Source organism: Lepidochelys olivacea, assembly GCF_965140295.1.
Source record: "Lepidochelys olivacea isolate rLepOli2 genome assembly, chromosome: 21".
In the NCBI taxonomy this organism is placed as follows: Eukaryota; Metazoa; Chordata; order Testudines; family Cheloniidae; genus Lepidochelys; species Lepidochelys olivacea.
In genome coordinates, this window is record NC_140431.1 from 10,634,136 (window position 1) to 10,655,084 (window position 20,949).

At 50.7% G+C, this 20,949-nt stretch overlaps 1 protein-coding gene across 1 annotated transcript; it reads right to left on the reverse strand.

Annotated features, from left to right (window-relative positions):
- SPDEF (SAM pointed domain containing ETS transcription factor) lies at nt 1-10,068 on the reverse strand (the record flags this gene model as incomplete). Its single annotated transcript, XM_084611492.1, has 5 exons — nt 1-3,184; nt 4,170-4,310; nt 5,796-5,843; nt 6,075-6,272; nt 9,603-10,068. The coding sequence occupies 5 exons, from the start codon at nt 10,066-10,068 to the stop codon at nt 3,006-3,008; spliced, it is 1,032 nt and encodes a 343-aa protein (XP_084467618.1). The 3' UTR covers nt 1-3,005.
- Nucleotides 10,069-20,949: the final 10,881 nt, after the last annotated feature.

The window sequence follows — 20,949 nt, forward strand, 5'->3', positions numbered from 1 at the left end:
CTGGTGGGTCTCTGTCTAGTTCTTAGCCGACAGATGTCCATACGTAGTTGGCAGTCTGAGCAGAAAGATTAAAGACTGACTGGGGCAGAGAGATCACACACAGGCTGAGCCAAAGTGCTGGCTATTTTGGGGGTGGAGGTTGGAATGCAAACCTTGATCTGAATTTTGCAAATGGCTCCATTCTTTATAATGCGCTGAATCAAAAAGCCCAGATTCAAACACCTTGGGGACTTCGAAATCTGGATCCAAAGTCTGCAGCCTTGAGCCCATATTGGATGGAGAATGACTTCCTTCGTCAACGCTAGAAGGGGGACTGCCAGATCGGGACTGAAGCTGGAAGTATGGGGGTAGGAAAATTTGCCTTGTTGATACCCAGGCTATACTGTCAGTCTTCAGGATGTCTGCCCCAGCCCCTTTCAACACCAATGAATTCCCTTAATCACCAGCCAGATTAAGGAGGCAGAATACAGCCTTACTATAAAAACAAGCTGAACCTCTGGTCACCAAAAGTTAACCCAGTTGTCGTGCTGCACTCTACCCACCTTTGATTACTCTGTGCTCCGAGAGCAGGCTGGGTCTTTCTCCAGTCTTTGCTTGCCCAGGGTAGGCAGCAGATTTCTCACAAACAGGCTGGTGGTGTCACTAGGAAACTAATCAGCACAACTGGGGCATAAACGCCACAAGTTGTGGGGAGGAAGGGAACCCTGCTCAGTGGCCTTTATTTTGCCCCCAGTGGGGCAGCACAGAAGGGGTGCAAGATACATTGGTCCCACTCTGTTTGCAATCTACTCTTGCTTAGGAGATTGGCCAATGAGCAACCTGTCCAGCAGGCAAAGCAACATACTACACAGCCTGCTGACTCCATGCTTCTCAGAAGAGCTTTTTGGTGTTACCCTGCTGCTCAGCCAGATGGCCTTCTCATGCATCCAAGTGCCAGGGTGTCCCAGCTTTGGGTCAGCGTGAGCCCTGGCAGAAGGCTGCTGTGTATGATCCTATTGTCTTTCCTTTCAAATGAGCCTTTCTCACATCCTGCACATGGGTGACTTTGTCCTTTCACATACAATGCCCGAAAATGGTCACTGCAGCCATTCAAGTGTACACCACAAACTGGCTAGTCCAGTCATTTCAGATCCAAGTTGGGTGTCAGGGGTTTGGCCCAGTTAGGCAATCCCCAAGTTAGAGCCCACCCCGTGATCAGCCATGCTTGTCTTTGGTTTACAGCTGGTGCTGCTTTTGCCAAAGGCAACAGGAGATGAACTGGGGTAGGTAGTAGCAGAACTTGACTCCAAAACAACATTTGGGCCAGATTCTGATCTCATTTACACCAATGTGAATCCAGAATAACCCGGCTGAAGTTCAGAGGGTTACTCCCGATTTATACCGGCCTAAGTAAGTTCAGAATCTAGTTCTGAAGTATGATAATGGTGCTAAGGAATAAGGCACCCAGAAAAAGGGAAGCAGCCCACTGCATGTCTCAGGGGGTCAGCTGGACACAATGAACTTGGCTGAGCGATTTTCCAGATATAGCAAGGCACATGCTTCAGAACTGCTTTTCCGTAAGGAAGAGAAACAGGACAGTTGAGAGGTTCTTGGACACCCCAGCCAGCTATGCAGCTGCTACCCAGCATCACACGCTACAGGACGATTCCACTGCTTCCCACTGCTGACCCACCTCCAAACGAGCCCACGAGGGAGGAGAATACTTCAGCTGCAGCATCTCCGGCTAATAACCCTCAGTTCTTCTGGCAGTCATCTACACCAGAGCATTGCTGCTCTCTGCCAGCTCACAGAGCCCCACCACACTGGATCATCCCTACACCACCACACAAGGCTGGGGGGCGTTGCCTAGTTGATCACATGCAGACAGCAAGGGGTGGGGGGGAGATTGCCAGTTAATTATTAGACTGACCAGCTACTTTTCTAGCTCAGAGAAGGATAGAAGATCACCCCTTTAAGGAACAGATTTCAGTTAGGGTATTAGTGAGGGAGTTGTCCCATTAAAGAAAGGCTCTGGACTGGCTGACGGGGTGGGGGGGGAGGAATTATCTCTCCTCCCTGCCCAGAGAACGGCTTTAGACCAGGAAAAAGCAAGACCAGTAGAATTGCCATGACAATATCCTTGGGATATTTCAGGACAACTCAAGTTCCGCACCTGGAAGGGGAAAGCATTGACGAAGGGAAACTGAATCTGATTATCACATATCACTGTGCGGTATGTGTGTGGGGTGGGTCTTATCAATCTTCAGGGCACACAACCGTCTCTAACTGATGGGGATCAGGAATAAACTTCCCCTGGGGGCAAGTTACCCATCACTGCAGGGATACCTGCACCTTTCACTAAAGCAGGGGTGGCCAGCCAGGGTCAGAAACAAGGACCAGTGGTCTGATGCAGTATGACAACTCCTATGTCCCCACAGCGGGGACTTGTGGGCAGGACACCTGGGTTCTACCCCCAGCTACTTTGCTGCGTGACCTCCAGGGTGTCATAAATCTCTGCTAAGTGGCATCTGGCCTGGTGGTGCTTCTCACACAGCCAAAGACTTGAAAAGCTGCGGGAGGAAATTTAACCCCATCCACAACAGTCAGACGTAACTTCTATTGGTTTGACGTTGCTTGCAGGCAGCATCCCCTCAGCCCCTGCACCCCACCCAATTGTTATGCCCTCCTCTCACACACTTGATTCCCTCACACCGCAGCTTTAGAGGGAGAAAGGGGCTTTTTACACAAACTCATTGGCCCCAGAATTAAATGTATACACTCTATTTCACAGGCAGTCCATTGCTAGGAGGGGGTTCTTCCCCGCAACACACACACTTTGTAGCCTGGGGGAGGTTGGAAGCTCTGAAGTTCATCCGGGAAGTTTGATGCATTTCCAGCCTCTTGCACAATCCTAGACTTCAGCTTTATTATCAAAGGTGGATCTCTTTTTGGAAGCGGGTGGGAGATGCTGTGGTTACAGGGATCCCACCAGGAGGTCAGTCCATTCCCCTGCTCCTGCCCCCTTCTCAGACGGGGTGTACAAACTGGTAGACCAGGCGCTGGGAGATGTCAGGTTTCCGGATGATCCCTTTCTTGTAATACTGCCGGATGGAGCGGCTCAGCTTGTCATAGTTCATGGCAGGCCGATTCTTCCGGATTCCCCATAAACGAGCCACCTGGGCAGAGTCCTCGATCTTGAATATGCCTGAGAGAGGAACATGCAGAGAAAAGGGAGGCAAAAATATCGGATGAGGACCCAAGGTCACTGAGAGGCCGCGTAATCTAGTGGGCAGAGCACAGGACTCGGGAAATTTGGGCTCTAGTCCCAGGTCTGACACAGCTCCGCTGGGGGGATGCTGACAAGTGACTCCCACTCTCCGTCTGGCTGTTTCCCCTCTCACCCTTCGTCTGCCTTGTAAAGTCTTTGGGGCAGGGACTCTGTGGGCACGTCGAACACAGGCAGCGGCAGTGAACCTCCAAGCCCAGCTCAGCAAACTCAGGCTCACGGGGTTCATGCTAAGAACAGCTGGGAAGATGTTCAGCATCGGGCTCGGACGCCTGAGGCAGGGGGTATAAGCATCAGAGCCTAGGCTGCAACGTCTACATAGCTACACGTCTACAGCAGGGTGAGCCCCATGAGCGTTCGCCTGTCGACCTGAGCTCAGAGGCTTGCTGCCGTGCGCTGGATAGACACAGCCGCAATGTGCAGAGCCGAGCATGCTCGGGCTTTGATCTAGGCGCGACAGGAATCCAGGATCAGGAGCCCAGTTTCACCAAAAAGGAAGTTTAGGGAATGGAAAATAGAGCTTGGGTTCCCACAAACCCACTGAGGGATGGAGTTTGGGAAAGATAATGGGAGACTCAGATTTGTGTCTATGGCAATGGGTACCTTAGTCATACAGACAGGGAGACACCCAAGCATACCATCCAATTCTGATCTTGCTCACACCAGTGTAAACTGGGAGTCACTGGGCTTGATTTTCTGGGTGCAAAGAGAAGAGCAGAGCAGAAAATCTGGCCCTGTGGAACGACGACAGCAGAATCTGGCCCAGAGAGCTCTGTGGCGGAGGACCTGCCTGGGTGAATACTCGTGCTGTGAGACTCGACACTGTGGGGCCTGGGGGACAGAGGTTGTGCCGCAGATAGAAAAAGTGGCTTTGAGCTCCCCAGGAGGAGTCAGCGGCCCCCACCTTTCTCCTTATTGAGCCAGCGAATGAACCGCCCATAGTGATGAGGCTTCAACAAAAGCTCTTTGAGGAACTGCCAGAGGTGGATGGGCTGGCCTGAGCAGGAGGAGTCCACCTCGCTATCCGTCCAGCTCTCGTCACCCGCTGCGGCAGAAAGGAAGCACATGCCAGCTGTTAGTCAGTCGCTGTCAGCACAGGAGCGAGTGGCTCTGGAGACTGGGAACGGAGGGAGTCTTTCCCCTTCAGCTTGCCCAAGTCATCGCGACTCATCAGTGGCCAAAAATTGCTGCCATCTGATGAGAGGAAGGATGGTTCAGTGGGCAGGGCAATAGCCTGCAACTTGGGAATCTCAGGCTGAGTTACCTACTCTGCCACAGACTCCCTGTGTGACCCTCAGCAAGTCACTTAGCCTTTCTGTGCCTCAGTGCCCCAGCTGTAACCTGGGGATAATAGCCCTGCCCTGCCTCCCAGAAGTGTTGTAAAGACTGAGTTTGTCAGCCCTTTGGGGCAGGGACCATCTTTTTGTTCTGTATTTGTACAGCGCCGAGCACAGCGAGGTGCTGGTCCATGGCTGGGACTCCTGAGTGCCCCAGTAATAATACATTAATAATAAATACACACCAGATTATCAGGCACTCCAATATCAGGAATATGTAAGTATCTGGGATAGATCTGATAGTCATGTCCCCTTTGGGCTTGTTATTAACCAGACTCATTTTTGACAGGTTTCAGAGTAACAGCCATGTCAGTCTGTATTCGCAAAATGAGCTACAGCTCACTTAATCGGATGCATACTGTGGCAAGTGTAGAAATCCACCCAGGGTGGATTTGTGCTAGAAATGGCCCACCTTGATTATCATACACATTGTAAGGAGAGTGATCACTTTAGATAAGCTATTACCAGCAGGAGAGTGGGGTGGGGGGAAGTTTTTTTTCATGCTTTGTGTGTATATAAAAAGATCTTCTACACTTGCCACAGTATGCATCCGATGAAGTGAGCTGTAGCTCATGAAAGCTTATGCTCAAATAAATTGGTTAGTCTCTAAGGTGCCACAAGTCCTCCTGTTCTTTTTACTCATTTTTGATTCATTAGCCAGGCTGTTATTGACTAATAAATAGTGTATTATAATTACCACTCTGAGAATTAATTATGATTAACATATTGGTCCTGATTGAGAGAGAAGCAACCCCTGAAATAACTGGAGACCCAGTCACTGAATCGTAAGAGAGAAACAGGTTCACTGACCCCCAGCTTCCCTCCTACCCAGTGATGAGCTGCCAGAAGCTGAAGATCCGGTTCCTTCAATCACTCCGGGTCTTTGGCGGCATGTTCTTCACTCGCTCTGGGTCTTCAGTGGCACTGAAGGGCCCACCGCCAAAATGCCGCCAAAGGCACGCAGTGCCGCCAGGTGAGTACAAATTCACAGGGGGAGCCAAGAGCTCAGGTGGGACGGGCAGGACAGGAGTTTGCCCACCCCTTTAACAACCGTTTCTCAACCAGCTGCAAAATTTAACAACCGGTTCTAAACTGGCTGAAAAATTTAACAACCGGTTCGCGCAAACCGGCTCCAGCTCACCACTATTCCTACCCCTCCTCACTTCCTGTCCTTGGCAAAGGTGGGAACTCACCACAGTATCGCACTTCTCCAGGCGTAGCCTTCTCCTTCATCCAGGCAGCTGGAAGGGAAGCACGGTCGGTGTCAGAGAGGGCGCGAGCGTCACGCGAGGGGAGCAGAATCCACCCACTACAAAGCTCACCATTCCCACAGGTAACACGGGGGAGAGAGACAAATGTCCCAAAGAAGCATGAATGGGTCCCAGCTAACTGGGCATCAGCCCCCAAGCTTTTCAGTTGAGGAAACTTTGCCACGCTCACCCCACCTCCTCCAACTCCGCCACAGCATGTACCTGATTTCCAGATGTCCAGGTGAGCATGCAGCACGTCCCCGCACACCAGGGAGCGCTGACGGAACTGCTCCTCTGACATGGCACACAGATCCTTCCCAGACAGGTCCTGGAAAGATTTCCCAATCTGGGGCAGTCGGTACTGGTGTTCGGTCCATAAGATCCACTTCTGGACGTTTCCTGGACTCCAGTCCGCCGGATCTGTGGAAGAGAAACAAAACGCCCCGGTCCTGGTGAGTGGGGCCAGGGGACACTTCCCCTCCAGAGAACACTCAGCAAGGGTTACAACAGGGAACACAGCACCCTTCCCATGCTAAAAGAGAGGGGAGCTGCCTCGGCGTGGAGGAGCAGTACTCCCTGCTCATTCCCCCTCCTCCACGGCTGGGGCAAGGAAACTACCCCTCCAGTTTCAATCTACTTCAACCACTGGAAACATGGATCTTTGATCCTTTCCTGGGTTCCCTGCCTCATTCTTTGCCCATCCCCCTGGGAACCAGGTCCCCTTCCTGTCAGGGGAACGCCCCACCTGCAGAAAGTCCCTGCCTTTACTGGGAGAAAATTCAACCCCAGTCAGCAGATTTCAAAACCACAGATCATGGGGGTGCGGGGCAGGGGAAGGGAGCATCAGAAGCACCCTTCACCTACAGCACAGGGGAGCCTCCCCAGTGCAGGCCCAGTCGAGCTGTAAAGAGCAAGTCTCTTTGTACCAAGGCCAGCAAGCGCACTTTCCAATGAATAATCCAATCAGGAGAACAAGACGGACTGCATGCCCACGGTGGAAGCAACAGCAGCATGACCTGTCTGAAGGGCTGGTTCTCCTAAAGGGGCATATTTGTCCTCCATGTGTCAAATCACTTTGTTCCCCATCGCCACTGTTTGTGAAACAGCGACACCCTGTGGAAGAGCACCTGGCTGAGGGGTGCCCAGCAGGGCTGTGCATCCAGCCAGTGGCTACTGCTTGCACACATGTGATAGGGCAACTTAGCTTCCCACATGCCGCAAGATACAAGGCTTCAACGGATGGAAATCAGCATAGCGACGCTAACTGCCAAAGGGACCAGTGGAAGAGCCAGTCCAATGTTGTTAATGCCTCAATGCAGTGGCTTTATAGATGTTTAAAAAACTCCACAGGATAGAAAATATTTCAAATGCAGCGAGAGACCAGCCAGAGTTCTGCGGTGGTTCTGAGCTTCAAAGCCGAGAGAGTTTGGATCTGGGACTCCGGTTCAGGCCCTGATCCAGCATTAGAGGTAGAAACCCTGCGAGTTATTTTAGACACCCCTCCCCCAAAATATATGGGGGATCCCCAAAGGGTGTAAATTCACACAGCTCCATTGATTTACACCAGCTAAGGAGCTGGCCCAAAGTTCGTCATGCCAAAGGAACTCATCCTAGTAAACCAAACATACCTGCCCCCAGCTGGAGACTTTGCCACATTTGCTCTCTGTCCCAGTGCACCTTGCAGAGTCCTTTACAATCAGTGCAAGGCAGGGGTTAAAATGCGCAGTGTAGTGTTGATTATCTAGCTGGGACTCTCTGTTTCTGGCTCCAGCCATTTCTCCTACAGGCCCCAGATCCCAAACCCCACCGCTGACTGCACTGTCCACTCCGGCACTGGGACAATGAAGTGCTGTTTGCAGGGTCCTGAGCTCACTGCTGGGTTTGGCTCTTCAGAGAGGATGTGCAAGGTGCACTTTTGCACCACTGGAGTGAAAAGGCCACACTTCGACCCTGCTCCTGCTCCCACTGAATTCAGTGAGAAAATGCCCTTAGACTCAGACAGGAGCCAGCTCAGGCTCCTTTGAAGATCAGATTGCTCATTCTGGTTCCTACTAAATCCAGTCATGACTGGTGCCAGATGGCTGCAACCCTGCGGTAGGCTGCTTGTAACTCAAAGGCACGTCCACAGATATCTCATGCCATTGCATTTAAACACGTGCGCCAGATGATTTTAGAGAGAGGTACGAACCACAATGCAACATTTGGGTCCAGATGCTCAACCCCCACACCATAAATCAAGGGTATTCGCATCGCGGGGGGGGGGGGGGGGTTTGTTCCTTTCCCACTGCGCCACTATTCCCTGGCATGACTTTCTCTCCTCCCCGGTGCGTGTGGCACTTCAAAGTTTCACTATCACAGCCCAATCCTGCTCCCTGTTGGTGTCACTGGCAGTTTTACCATTGACGTCAATGAAAAGCAGCCCCATCCCCACCCCCTAGAAGAACCACCTGAGAGGACAGTTCTGTTAGACACTCAATGTTCTACCACCAAGTGGGAAATTAGCCAGGAAGAAAGAAGGAAACCCATCCAGCTGCTCCCTTCCTCACCTGCCGTCCACTTGCTTAACACACGTGACTTCAAAGACACTTTTCTCCCCTGGAGAAGAGATTCCCCCTGCAACCCAGTGAAATATATTTCACATGGTCATATACATGGGAGATGGGGAAAACCTTCTAGTTCCTATAAATCCAGCTGCCCCAGCCCCTGGGGAGACCAGAATGTTCCGCTCGTGGGAAGCATCTAGAAGACTGATTTAGGAAATATGACGCCATGTCTACACTCTTGCTACTACAGCAGCTGGGCTATGGCACTGCATCACTGCAGTGTAGACACTTCCTATATCGACAGAAGGGGGGTTTCTGTTGATGTAGGTAATCCACCTTTCCAGTGGTCATCGGAAGAATCCTACACTGGGGGTTAAGTCGACCCAACTACAGTGCTCAGGGTGTGAAATTTTCACAGCCTTAAGCAATGCAGCTAAACTGACCTAAGTTTTAGGTGCAGACCGGGCCTCAGACTCTTCCACTCCCTGCCCTCACCTGTTTGACACTGCTGGGATCCAGATGTGCCAGATGCTGCCCTCTCAGGGCCTCACGCACACCCCACTCACTCTATTGCAACCCAGCAGAACAGTTTGATTATTTAAATTCCTTTCAAATAAAAGGGTCTGAACAGAAAAAAGGAATCCACATGGCTGTTTTTGCTTTGGCGACTGTTGTGCCGGGGAAGTCCACAGAGGCCAGCAGGAGTGTCTTTCCTTCGACATCCCCGGCCCCTGGAAACGCGACTCAGCCCTGCCCTGGAGGAAGTGAGGGGTGAGGAAGGAGCCTGGCCTCCCTGGCCCAGTCAGTCTTTGACCTCTCTGCTGAGAGTGCCAACAAAGAGGACAATTAGGATCTGACCCAAAGCTCACTGAGGACAACAGAAAGACTTCCAGTGCCTTCAAAGGGCTTTGGGTCCAGCTGTTGATGCCGGCTGCGCTGTGGATACCAGCGTACACAGCACATCCCGGTGCTCTCTGGTAACTGTGGAGGGCCAGGAACTCTAGAGTCACTCCATGGACACCCTGGACCAAGAGCCACCGATGCCTTTCGCCCACTGCCGAGCTGAATCCGAACCAGCCAGCGAGAGGTGACAAGCTCCACAGCTCAGTCTGGAGCCCCCCGAGCTGAGCTCTCCTTGGCCCCCTATTCCCCCCCCCCCATACACACACACACAGCGTGAAAATGGAGATACAGAAGGGGCACCCACCTGCTGCAATGTTGAGGAGCTTGCAAGCCGTCTCGATGTCCTTCAGCACTTCGCCCACCACCATGCTCTGCACCTGCTCCAGCGAGTGTTCCTCCAGGTGGAGGCTCTCCTGGTAGTCCATGTCGGGGCTCAGCCCCAAGCCCTGGCTGTCGATGATGGGACACTGCTCTGGCTCCTTCTGCCCTTCGCCCCTGCCCCCTTGGCCGCTGTCCTGAGGAGTCTCCCCCAGGCCCTTGGGCACCCAGCTGGTGTCCTCTGAGTAGAGCATATCGAAGTAGTGGAGGTAGAAAGTGGGCAGGGTCTGCTCGGGTGTGGCCGGGGGGCTGGGGCTGTCCAGGGAGCTCCAGCTCCGGGTATCGGGGTCTTGTGCGGCTGGGGGCTTCTCCAGGCTGGTCAGCAGAAGGGCTTCCTGCAGGGCAATCCGGCCATGAGGCAGAGCGGTCAGCCCCTGGCCTGCGCTGCCCATCACTCTGCCTGGGTGCGTCTCCAAGTCTGCCAGCCACCAAGGGGTGGAGAGAGAAACAAACCAACAAGCACCAGTCAGAAAGGGCTGGGGCTTGATAATAATTCCTGCCTTTCTGCCCAGTGGTCAGGCACAAAGGGGGAAAGCTAAGCCTGTTAGTGGGAAAGAAGCCTCCAAAGAGCCACTCGACGCCCAAAGAGACCCCCAGATGAAAACAGGTTAAATAGCTCTTCGCAGGCCCGGGTGACTCCTTCGCTTCTGGGTCATTTGGCAATCAGGGGGTAGAAGGAGAGCGGGGAAAAGCCAATCTGCCTGGAACGATCAGATTCCAAATGTGAGGGAGAGTCACCCTGACCAGGGTGCTAATTTTCTGGAGGGGGTAGGAAGGAAAATGGTACAGGGCAAATAAACCCCTTCCCGCAGTCAGCTGGGGTGGGTGGGTGAGCTGAAGCTTGTTTGAGACAAAGAAGCCATCAGCCTCGCGTGGGGAACTGCGCATTCCTTGGGAAGAAAGGGACACACAACCAGAGACGGGAGTGTGCCTGGGGAGTCTGGCTTCCGAGCACCCTGACTTGGACAGGGAGAGCATCTCTGGCAGGAACCTGAGCACAGTGGTCACAGCCACCCAGTACAGGGCAGGGAAGATGCTGCTTGTGGCAGGGTTAGACAGAGCCCTGTATCTCAGGCAGAACATTCCCCCTCACCGCATCTGCTCCAGGCTGGACCTCTGAGGATCTAATCAGTTAAAACAACAGAGACCAGGCCCATCTGAGTGGGGCAGGGACCACCTTTTTGTTCTGTGTTTGTACAGCACCTAGCGCAGTGGGGTCTTGGTCTGGGACTAGGAGTCAAAGGCACTGCAATAATACAAATCAACAATCATCATAAATAAATAAATAAATAATTACCCGAGCGTAACCAAAGGAGCAGCCCTTTACACAGGATTCCCGTCACCCGCACACCCAGGGCACATCTACACTAAGCGAGGGCTGCTGGACTCCATGAAACAGTTGGTTCTCTCTTGACTTTGCTATGGCTCAGAGCCTCGTAAAGCCCCTCACCATGGCTGCTGGGCAGATTCGAGGCATTGCAAGGGATTCTAAACCCTGGCTTGCTGCAATGTCTTTTCACCTAAGGCCAGGTTTACAAGAGGGTTTAGGCACCGAACAGCGAGGCATCTATTGAGATTTATATAAAAGCACCTAAGCAGGTTCAGCACAGAAATCCCATTTGATGTCACTGGGAGTTAGCCATGACCTGCTTAGGTGTTTTTCACTAGGTGCCTAGATGCATTGTTAGGTGCCTAAACCCCTTTGTAAGCCTGGTCCCTATCGTAGACAGGGACTGAGAGTGATGTCCTGAAGGACACTGCTCTCCCCATGGGGATTCTCTAACGAGATCTGCGCCTCGGTGAATCCATTACTTTTGCACCCAAGGGCAGCTCACACTATTACAATGCCATCATCATGAGATCTCCAGTCACTAGGGGTTGATCCAAAACCCACGGACGCCAACAGTAGTTCGGACCCTAAATGGGTGAGGCACTGGTATTTCAGGCATCACAGATCCCACAGGGATGAGCGTGTTATAAAATCCCTACACAGAGTGGCTGGAAATTAGACTGAGCCCCAGTTATAAGGCAGGCATCCTATTGCTCATGTCACTTCCATGAAGAGACCCTCTGATTTTAGAATCCCTGGAACCATCTCCAGCAGACTGGAAACAAGGCATAAAATTTTTTTACAGTGAGAGTAATTCACCCCGGAACAATTTACCGAGGGCCATGGTGGATTCTCCATTGCCGACAATTTTTAAATCAAGAATGACTATTTTTCTAACAGATCTGCTCTGGGAATTATTGTGGGGCAGTTCTCTGGTCTGTTACACATGTGATCAGCTAGATGATCACATTGGTCCCTTTTGGCCTTGGAATCTATGAATCAGATGACAGGGCACACGGCAGCTGATGGCTCCTGGCCACGAACCCCTTCAATCCCCATTGGCATGAACTTTTTGCACTTGTTCTTTTCTTTCCAGAGGACATGTTTAAAAGCCCATTTCCATCTGTCTCCTGTATGCAGGGAGCCCTGGACTCTGCAGAGAAGAGGATGAGCCTGCTGAATTTCCATGGCAACCGTGGGAAATGTCTCCATCGAAAGAGAAAGCCTGATAGTTCCCTGAGAGGAGTCCTGAGGCTTTAAAGAAAAGAGCCCTCTGAAATGAGTGTGCCATTAAAAGGGCACCGTCAGGGTCAATTGTATAGCTGTTTGCATGGCCCGTGCCTTTCTTTGTATGGGGATTTTCCACCAATCCCCCTCCCCCCAAACAAATGATTCACTGCTCTTTTTCTCAAAATACAGCAACCCAGTGCTGGTAAGGGACCCTACAGTAACAAAGCAGCGTACACAGCCAGGCATCTCCAATCAATCCTACCATAATAAATCAGACCATCCGGCTCAACACACGAGTGACCCCATAAAAACAAACCAGTGCACACAGATCACAGACTAAGTTCCTTGGGGGCAGGGACCGTCTTTTTGTTTTGTGTTTGTACAGTGCCTAGCACACTGAAGCCATGACTGTCACTCCTCCAATACAAATAATGAACAGTAATAACGGCACACACAAGTGACCCTACAATAACAAACCAGCGTGTGTACTTGAGGGCCATTGCTCCAAAGAGACCCTACAAAAACAAATCAGTCCACGCAGCAGGCCAGCACAGAAGCGACCCCGCAATAAACAAACCAGCGTACAACGGAAGATGGGAAAGCGTCGGTGGGTAAGTAGATTTCAGTGCAATGTTTCCCAGTGGGTATTGTTAAAAAAAAAAAAAAAAAAGCATCAAGAAAGAAATAGCAGTGAAGATACTTCATTGGGTTCCTTTAACACGAAGGATGAAACAGTGAATCCCCTGAGTTTATTCAAGCCCTTCTAGCCAAATAAACATATCCTTTGTGTAGGAGAGACGTTATTTACTGAAGTGTTCTGTACTGCGCGTTACTATCTTTGTACATTTTTCAACGAGCCAAGAAAATTTCATTTCCATTCTGCTGCTTCTAGCGAATGCGCTGGTCCCAGGTCTGCTCCCTGCAGTCAGTGATGGTTGGTAAATAAGAGATAATTAAATGTCATTAATAGCCGCAAGCTAGACTCCCAATAACCACAGATTTGCCAGTGGAAGGGGGTGGGTGGGAGGAAGTAGGAGACGTCTGGAAGATTTACATTGTTACAGTTAAACTCATCCTTCAGACAAAGCCAGGAACAAAGTCTGCAACGATTTTATCAGCCGCAATGCTTAACACTTCCCCAGGGCCTTGCATCTCCAGTGTGCTTCACAAAGGTTCCCCAATTATCCCCAGGAGGGAAGTTTTATTATCCTTGGGCCAGGGCCTCCACTACTGTAAATCACCATATCGCCATTGAAGTCCTGGCCCCCTGCAATGAATATAGGGAAACTGAGGCACAAGGAGATTAAAGACTTGCTCAAGACCACGCAAAATAAGTGGCAGAGCTGGGGTTAGACCACAGGAGGTCCTGTCGCCAAATCCTGTGTGCTGACCACTACGCCATCCCGCTGCTCCTTTCTGGCCTGAGAATCCCAAAAGGTCAACATTTCCCAAGGGCTTTATGCGGCACATAATCGAACGCTCACTTTTTGAAAACAAACCTCTCCCGACACCTTGTGCAAGGGAGGCATTCCACAGCGAGGGCTAGATTTCCCAAAGACTCAGCACTCAAGGATCCCCCAGCCTGCTGGGCTCTCCTGAAAAATCTGGCTCCAAACTCTTCAGTGCTTTTATGCCAAAAAAAGAAAACGTACACAGCCTGGCCGGCTCGCAAGCAACCCTACAATAACAAGCCAGTGTGTCGATCCCACTGCTCGCAAGAAACCCAGTGCATGCAACCCCAGCCTTCACGAGCAACGGTGCAACCACCCCCTACTCCAACAGCTACCATCAAACCCTTGAAGGCAGTAACTACTTTTGCACATGGGTCTCAGATGCTGCATTCTTACAGTGCTGAACCAGTTAACAAGCAGGAAGAGGCTGACTCTACGAAGAGCTTCTGTGCCTGTGCATACCGTATAAACACATTCAGGTTTGTGAGGTGCTCGGGTATCACAGTCACAGGGTCCCGGGTAAGTCCCTGGGACATATAGATAAATAGATCTACACACACATGCGCCATGCAAATACCCCCACACGCATATATTTGCACAACGCAATCACATACCCACGCAGCGTTGGATCGCCCTGGCTCATGGACAGGCAATGGAGCTATGCTGATTTACATCAGGTGGGGATCTGGCCCCAAAGACTTTAATAATCAATAGCCCTGAGGAATACAGAAATACGAGGCTGCCCTTACGTGGTGAATTTTGCTCAGATAGGAGACTTTTAGAAACATGTTGGAATGTCACAGTGGCCCCGGAAGCAGGCTTGGCCTTTCCGATCAGGTACGCAATAAGATGATCTTCTGCAGAGCAGGTGCTAACCCCCCTGCTGCCCAGCAAATATTACATTTCCTCTGATGCTCTGGAGGCCAGAACTGGGGAGTCCCTAACCGCGGGGGCGGGGGGGCGCGAAACGGGGCACATCCCAAGAGGCAGCAGGTTTCCCTGAGAGATGCTGCACAGTTCCAAACCTCTGGTTTATTTGCTCTGGATTAGATTAAGACTTTAAGAGATCAGCCTTAAATCCAGCCCCATGCTGCTGCCTGCACAAAAGGGAAGCTGGTAACAGCTTGCAAGGCCCTAGCCCTGAGAAAGCCCTTTGCAAACCTGAGATGGTGTGCTGCTCCTTGGAAGGGGGATTAGATCCCAGCACCACCTTCCCCACAAGCAGAGGGCTAAAGAAAGAAAGAAAGTGCACGCAGTTATGTCCCTGGGCTCTAGAACAATGGCAGACCAGACCCCCGCGGCCTGTTTGTCTCTTGGGACCTTCCCCTGGATCTCTGGCTTCCCCTTCCTAATTCCAACCCTCTCCTTCCAAGTTCCCTCCTGGCCCTAAGCAAAACAGCGTTTGGAGCACTCGGCGCCTACAACTTGCATCCACGCACAGCAGCTGTCCCAGTCATCTTGCAAGCCCGGGTTGCCACAACCAGGGCAAAGTCTATCCCTCAGGTCTGGCTAAACTGGTTGCAGTCTGCAGCAGTTCTCGCTCCTCCATGTACACAAAGCATTTGCAGCTGCAGCAGCTCAGCCATACCTCCCCATTCTAGCCCATAACGCAGTTTTACTTACTACCCCAAAGTCGCTGGGGCCAGATCCCCAGCTGGCGTCAGGGGGGGTAGCTCCATTGAAGTCCATGGCGTGATGCTGATTGACACCAGCAGAGGATCTGGCCAACTGACCCCAGTAACGGTGCTGGGTACTACAAGAAAGGAGATCGGGAGTGTTAGGAGGGACATGTACCTACATCTGTGTTTGTGAGGGAGGTGGGGTGAACCCTGGTCTCTAAACCATTATAAAGTCCCCGACATACCTCTCTGATGCAAGAGCTACTGCAGAAACGCACACCTGATTAGTGCCCAGTCGTCATGGTATTCATGCCAGCAGCCGCACAGACAGACTGGGGCAGAACCAGCACAGCCGGTGCCAAATGGAGGCTCTAGGGCGCAAGGGGCATTGCCAAGTTTGGGGACAGAGGACAAAGAAGGAAGGTGAAACTTCTAACTAATCAACCCTGCCCTTTCCTTCCACCCCACCCCACCCCAGCACCCCTGGCTGGGAAACTGTAGGCCAGAGCCCCTGGGAAACAGAACCTGGCCAGGAGCAGAACCTCTGGGCTGTGGGAGAGAAAAGCCTGAGTAATCATCTGACGAAATGTGCTGTACTCTAAGGGTGGGGACCTTTGTTTGATTTTCTCTGGCTTTGGCACACAGGAGACTGCTGCTGAGGCCTTTATGGGCTAGGTGGGGAAGTATTTACTCTGAGAAGCCGCTCACTGGGAGCAAGAGAGAGACTGCTGTCGAAACAACAGGAGGAGGGACCCAAAGCAACTTTCCTCTCGCACGTCCGCTCCTCAGCAGCATCTACCCAAGATGTGAAACCGCAGCCCTGCTTCCAAGGCCAGGGTGTCACACAGAGGCTGGGTTTGCAGATCAGGGCTCCTCAGTCAGCTTGTATATACAGATACAAGAGTGAAGAACCCCCCCAACCCCCCGCAACTGGAATACATCCGCAAAACTCCTTCGGGGTCAATGAAGGATGCCCAGCTAGTGTACAATGGAGACAATGCTAATGTAGTCTATAAAGCTGTGTCAAGTTATGGCCCATGTCTGAAAATTGGGCCCAGAAGTTTTAGTTTCTAAGGCCATGCGCTCTTTCCTTGGTTTGTCTGCTTTCTTTTCATCTCACATCCCCTGTGTCCCTTACTGCCTTCCCCCCTTGCATTTATTTTCTCTTTTCTCCACCCTCACTTGGATTATCCCTTTCCCCTTCCTCCAGCCTCACATATCTCTTTAGCCTCAGAGACCTCAACCCCTATTTAATGCTAGAAGTTAGCTCTGCAGCTAATGGGTCTTTTTTTCCTCCACTCCTCTAATTTCTCCCAGCCAAGCAGCTGCAGAGACACCATTCAAGCTCAGGGCATGAGCAAACAGTTGTTAATTGCAAAAAGGGTGTGGTTCTTTCTGCTTCCTTGTCCTCTGCCCCAGCACCTTGGAGAGATCTTTAGACCCGTGCCAAATCTGTCCCCCACACTGGTGTCAAAGGCAATGCTGGGATTTGGCCCAGAGTTCACGGAGCAAGACAATATGGAAGGGAACCCAAAGGCCACTGCACTCCCTAGATAAATTCCAGTGCAGATTCTAACAAACTGCTGGGGGACAGATAGATCAGTGGTTTGAGCATTGGCCTGCTAACCCCAGGGTTGTCAGTTCAATCCTTGAGCGGGCCATTTAGGGATCTGGGGCAAAAATTGGGAATTGATCCTGCTTTGAGCAGGGGGTTGGACTAGATGACCTCCTGAGGTCCCTTCCAACCCTGATATTCTGTGATTCTATGTGGGGGTTTGCCTCCTGAGCCAGTCATGTACACAGGAGGGCTCTACCAAAACTGGGGAGCTGGTAGATATGTTTGGGGAAAGGGAGCTGAGCCCTGCTCTGGCCTAGTCCCCTGCCACCTATGTGTAGCAGAGTCCACATGGAATCTGAGGGCAGATTCACGCCCTGGCTTGCTGGGCTGGGCAGCCATTTGCCAAGTGGACAAGCCCTGTGACAACAAATGAGCATCAGGGCTCGGTGGATTAGGCAGCTGAAATAAAAGTTTATAAAAAAAGAGTCTCAGCTGGGATCATTCCTTTGGCCCAATGGTTCCAGAACGTTAATTACAGAGGTCACCATGACCCCATCGGGGAGCATTGGTATGTAGCACTCAAATATTTCTCTATGTTAAGTCTCTCTTTTCTATTTCCTTTTCCTCTTCTTCCTCCCCTCTTTCCCTTACAGTTATACTCTCTAGTCTCTAGCAGAAGAACTTTGGCACGGCTGATTCAAGTATCCAGGCAAGAAAGGAAACAAGGCATTAACTCTTACAACCTTTAAAAACAAACAACTGTCACCAAGCTACAAAAATCCCTCAAGGCCTGAGGGTTTCTGAGTTTGAGCTGCCGCCCTGACAACAATTTTTGATTTGTTTCTCGAGCACAGAAAGCTTGAAGCGCACAAAAAGTCCTAACATGCCACTGTAGCACTTTAAAGGTAGGCATAGCCTCAGTTGCATTTAATGATCCCTTTTACTACCCTAAACAATTCCCCTGACTCACTGGTATTTCCTTCCTTTATTACCTGCAGACAGTTATGTTCCACCTCAGCTGTTTGGCAAACTCTACAAGAGCTGGGGGAGATCAGAAGTGTCACTGTACAAAAAATATCAGTGTAAAAATTGCATCAAGGGGCTCCTGACTTGCTTCTCAGTATCTCCAGACCAACTGGGCTCCGTTTACAAGTAGAAAGGTCCTGGGCCAGATCTCCAGCTAGTATAAACCAGCATAGTTCTATTGGCTACAGGGAGCTCCACTGATCTGCATCTGTCCCACTGTTTGCAACTGCCAGCCCTTGGATCTGAGAGTCAAGCTGGGGTATTTCCTTCTCATGCATCACAACCAGGCAGGAAGAGTCTGCAGGTCAAATTCTGCTTTCTCTGACATCAGTACATGTCCCTTGCCATCATTGGGTGTTCACAGGAGTGCCAATTAACTCTGATATTGGAATTTTGCAAACAGGGCTGGTGAAGATACATGAGGCGTTGACTCCAGCTTGCTCACTCTTCACTGTGCCAGTGTGGCAGGGCAGACAGGTGTATAATATGGTAAAGTAGGTTCATCAACTCTGGCTCTAAATACATACCAGGAGCTGATCTGATGGGAAAGGAGGGGGCATTTTTTCACAGTCATTTGACAAACAGAATCACACCTTAAAGTGTGAAATAGATTTTAAATGGTGTTAAAGGAAAAACATGCAAGCTGTTTATCATTCTGATTTCATCAGCCTAGCCATGTGCAGGTGAGTTCCAGCCTGTACCCCCATTCTCCTTTGATGTGCCCATGTAATTCCATTCAACTCTAATGTGATGCATGCCTTTGATAGGAAGATCGATCCCACATAACAACTGCATGCAGCTTAAAACACAGACCTCCATTTTTTCCAAGCCACTGGAGAAAAAATTCAGTAGAATGCTCTTGCAACAAAAAGTGTCCCTCTTCCCACCCACCCCCACCACCTTCAACCCACCCACCATCAGTATGGAGGGAGTGGAAGGTCTCTGCCAGCAGAGAAAAGCTGTAGCAGGACAGAAAATAAGAGATTCCCCCTTCTCCTTGACTTCATTGGCAGTTTTGCCTGAATAAGGACTTTGGGATGGGGTGGGGCCTTTTTACCTGTCCATAACACCTTCCAACAAAGGAGCTCACTGTATAAAAGCATTAATAGATAGCTGACTAGAGAGAGAATGGGGCAGAGGTGGGATTTTCCAGTTGACGAGATACCACTGGAAATGTCAGTGCACTAAGATCCTAGATGCAAAGCTCGGCTTTGCTCGCCGAGGAGCAGGGACAGTTCCTAAACAGAATCCGACAACAGGGACGAACGCTGTGCAAAATGTTTGCAAAGAAAAAGATCCAAAGCAGATGAAACTCATCTGGTTTGGAGGCTACGAACACCAGACTCACTCACAAGGCTCAGAGAGCTTTGCTGAGGCTCTTGAACCTGCAGAGAGAACCCAGCTGCAGCCCCCTACTAAGCAAAACCCAGCTAGATGAGAATGTCCAACAGCCAAATTGCCAAAGAAAACTCATGTGATTTTTGCATGTAACGCTTGGGCTGGCTTTGAGACCTTTGGACACCAGAGATACTCTGCTTCTTGTTCACCTGGCTGGAAACCCACAAGGAATGAACTCTTCACTCTCGCTCACTCAACTCTCCCACCCAAATAGGGAATGGCGCCCCCAGGAGGCAGGGGGACTTACACTGTGACACAGCTCTGGCCAAATCCTTCTCAAACGTTTTGCCTGATCGCTTTTGGGAGCATCTGCTGAATGAGCCAATCGGAGTTTTAGCATTCACTGTAACGAAAGCTGGACGGTGGCTCTCAGAGATGTGCCCAAACCTCAGCTCTTATCTTTTGGGGAAAATTTGGATCTGAACACTGCACTGCAGGGCCAACTCCACGCAGAACAGCAACACGCATAAGACCTAGGGGAGGTAGTGTGACCTAGTGGACAGAGCACTAGACTGGGACTCAGCAGATCTGGGTTCTATTCCCAGCTCAGCCACTTGGGCAAGTCACTTCACTCCTGGGGCTTCTGTTTCTCCATCTGTGAAGTGGGGAGAATGGTCTGGACCTCCTTTGTAAAGTGCTTTGAGATCTCTGCATGACTAAGAGGTAGATATTATTTGTATCATAATGATCCTCCTCCAATGAGTCAATGAGATCTTTGCTATTGACTTCAACAGACTTGGGATCAAGCCCTTTGAAAGCAAAGAACAAACCTACCTTAAACAATGAGCTCATTAATTAAAATTAAATCCGCAGCGAAACAGGTTGGGTTAGGGCAAGCTCAGATAGCACTCCCAACTGTTGTCGACTGCATGCAAACCGGCAGAAGTGTTAAGCAGGGGACCGGCAGGCCTGGGGGCATGTGGGATTGTAGGAAACCTCGACAATCTTTGGGGTTTCACAAAACATGTCTCAGTTTCCCTAGGCTCTCTCTCGCCCTCACTGAAGCTGGCCCCAGAAATCAGGGAGTGTTCCAAAGCCAGGTTCCAGTTCTGTGTCTCCAGCCCTCCTGGAACAGGAAGTTTGAGACGTCTCAGACAACTAAAGAGGAGAGACCACACGCTGGAGAAGAATCTGACACCTTTTAGCAGCCCATGTAGGACTAAGGAAGCCAAAGTAGTCTTCAACTCTAATCCAGTGGCCATAAATGCTTTCAGAGGAGGCAGGTATATGCCACCGTCAGGCAACCCAAAGTGGATAAACTCAGATGGAGCCTGAACCTTTGACCAAACTACATTTCTTCCTCCCTCGCCCGCCCCTTATCCCTATGCTGGCTCTGTATCTTGGGTTCTAGTCAGGAACATAAGCTGATCCCCTGAAAAATCACGAGGAAGAAAGGCTGTTTCCTCTGCCTTTTGAGCCTCACCAAGAGGGAAGATCCCCAGATATCTCACAAGGGAGCCTGTTCTTCCTAGTTTTCCAGCCCAATCCTGTAGACCCGGTGGGTACAAAGAAGCTTCAGATTAAAATAGGATAGGAGAGTGTTAATAGGCAGCTCCTATGGGGTTTTTTTTTTTTTGGTTTTTAAGCTAGGATGAGACTTTGGAAAGGAATTCAGCAAACACATCACAACGGCTAAAAACAATATTTAACAACTGGTGGCA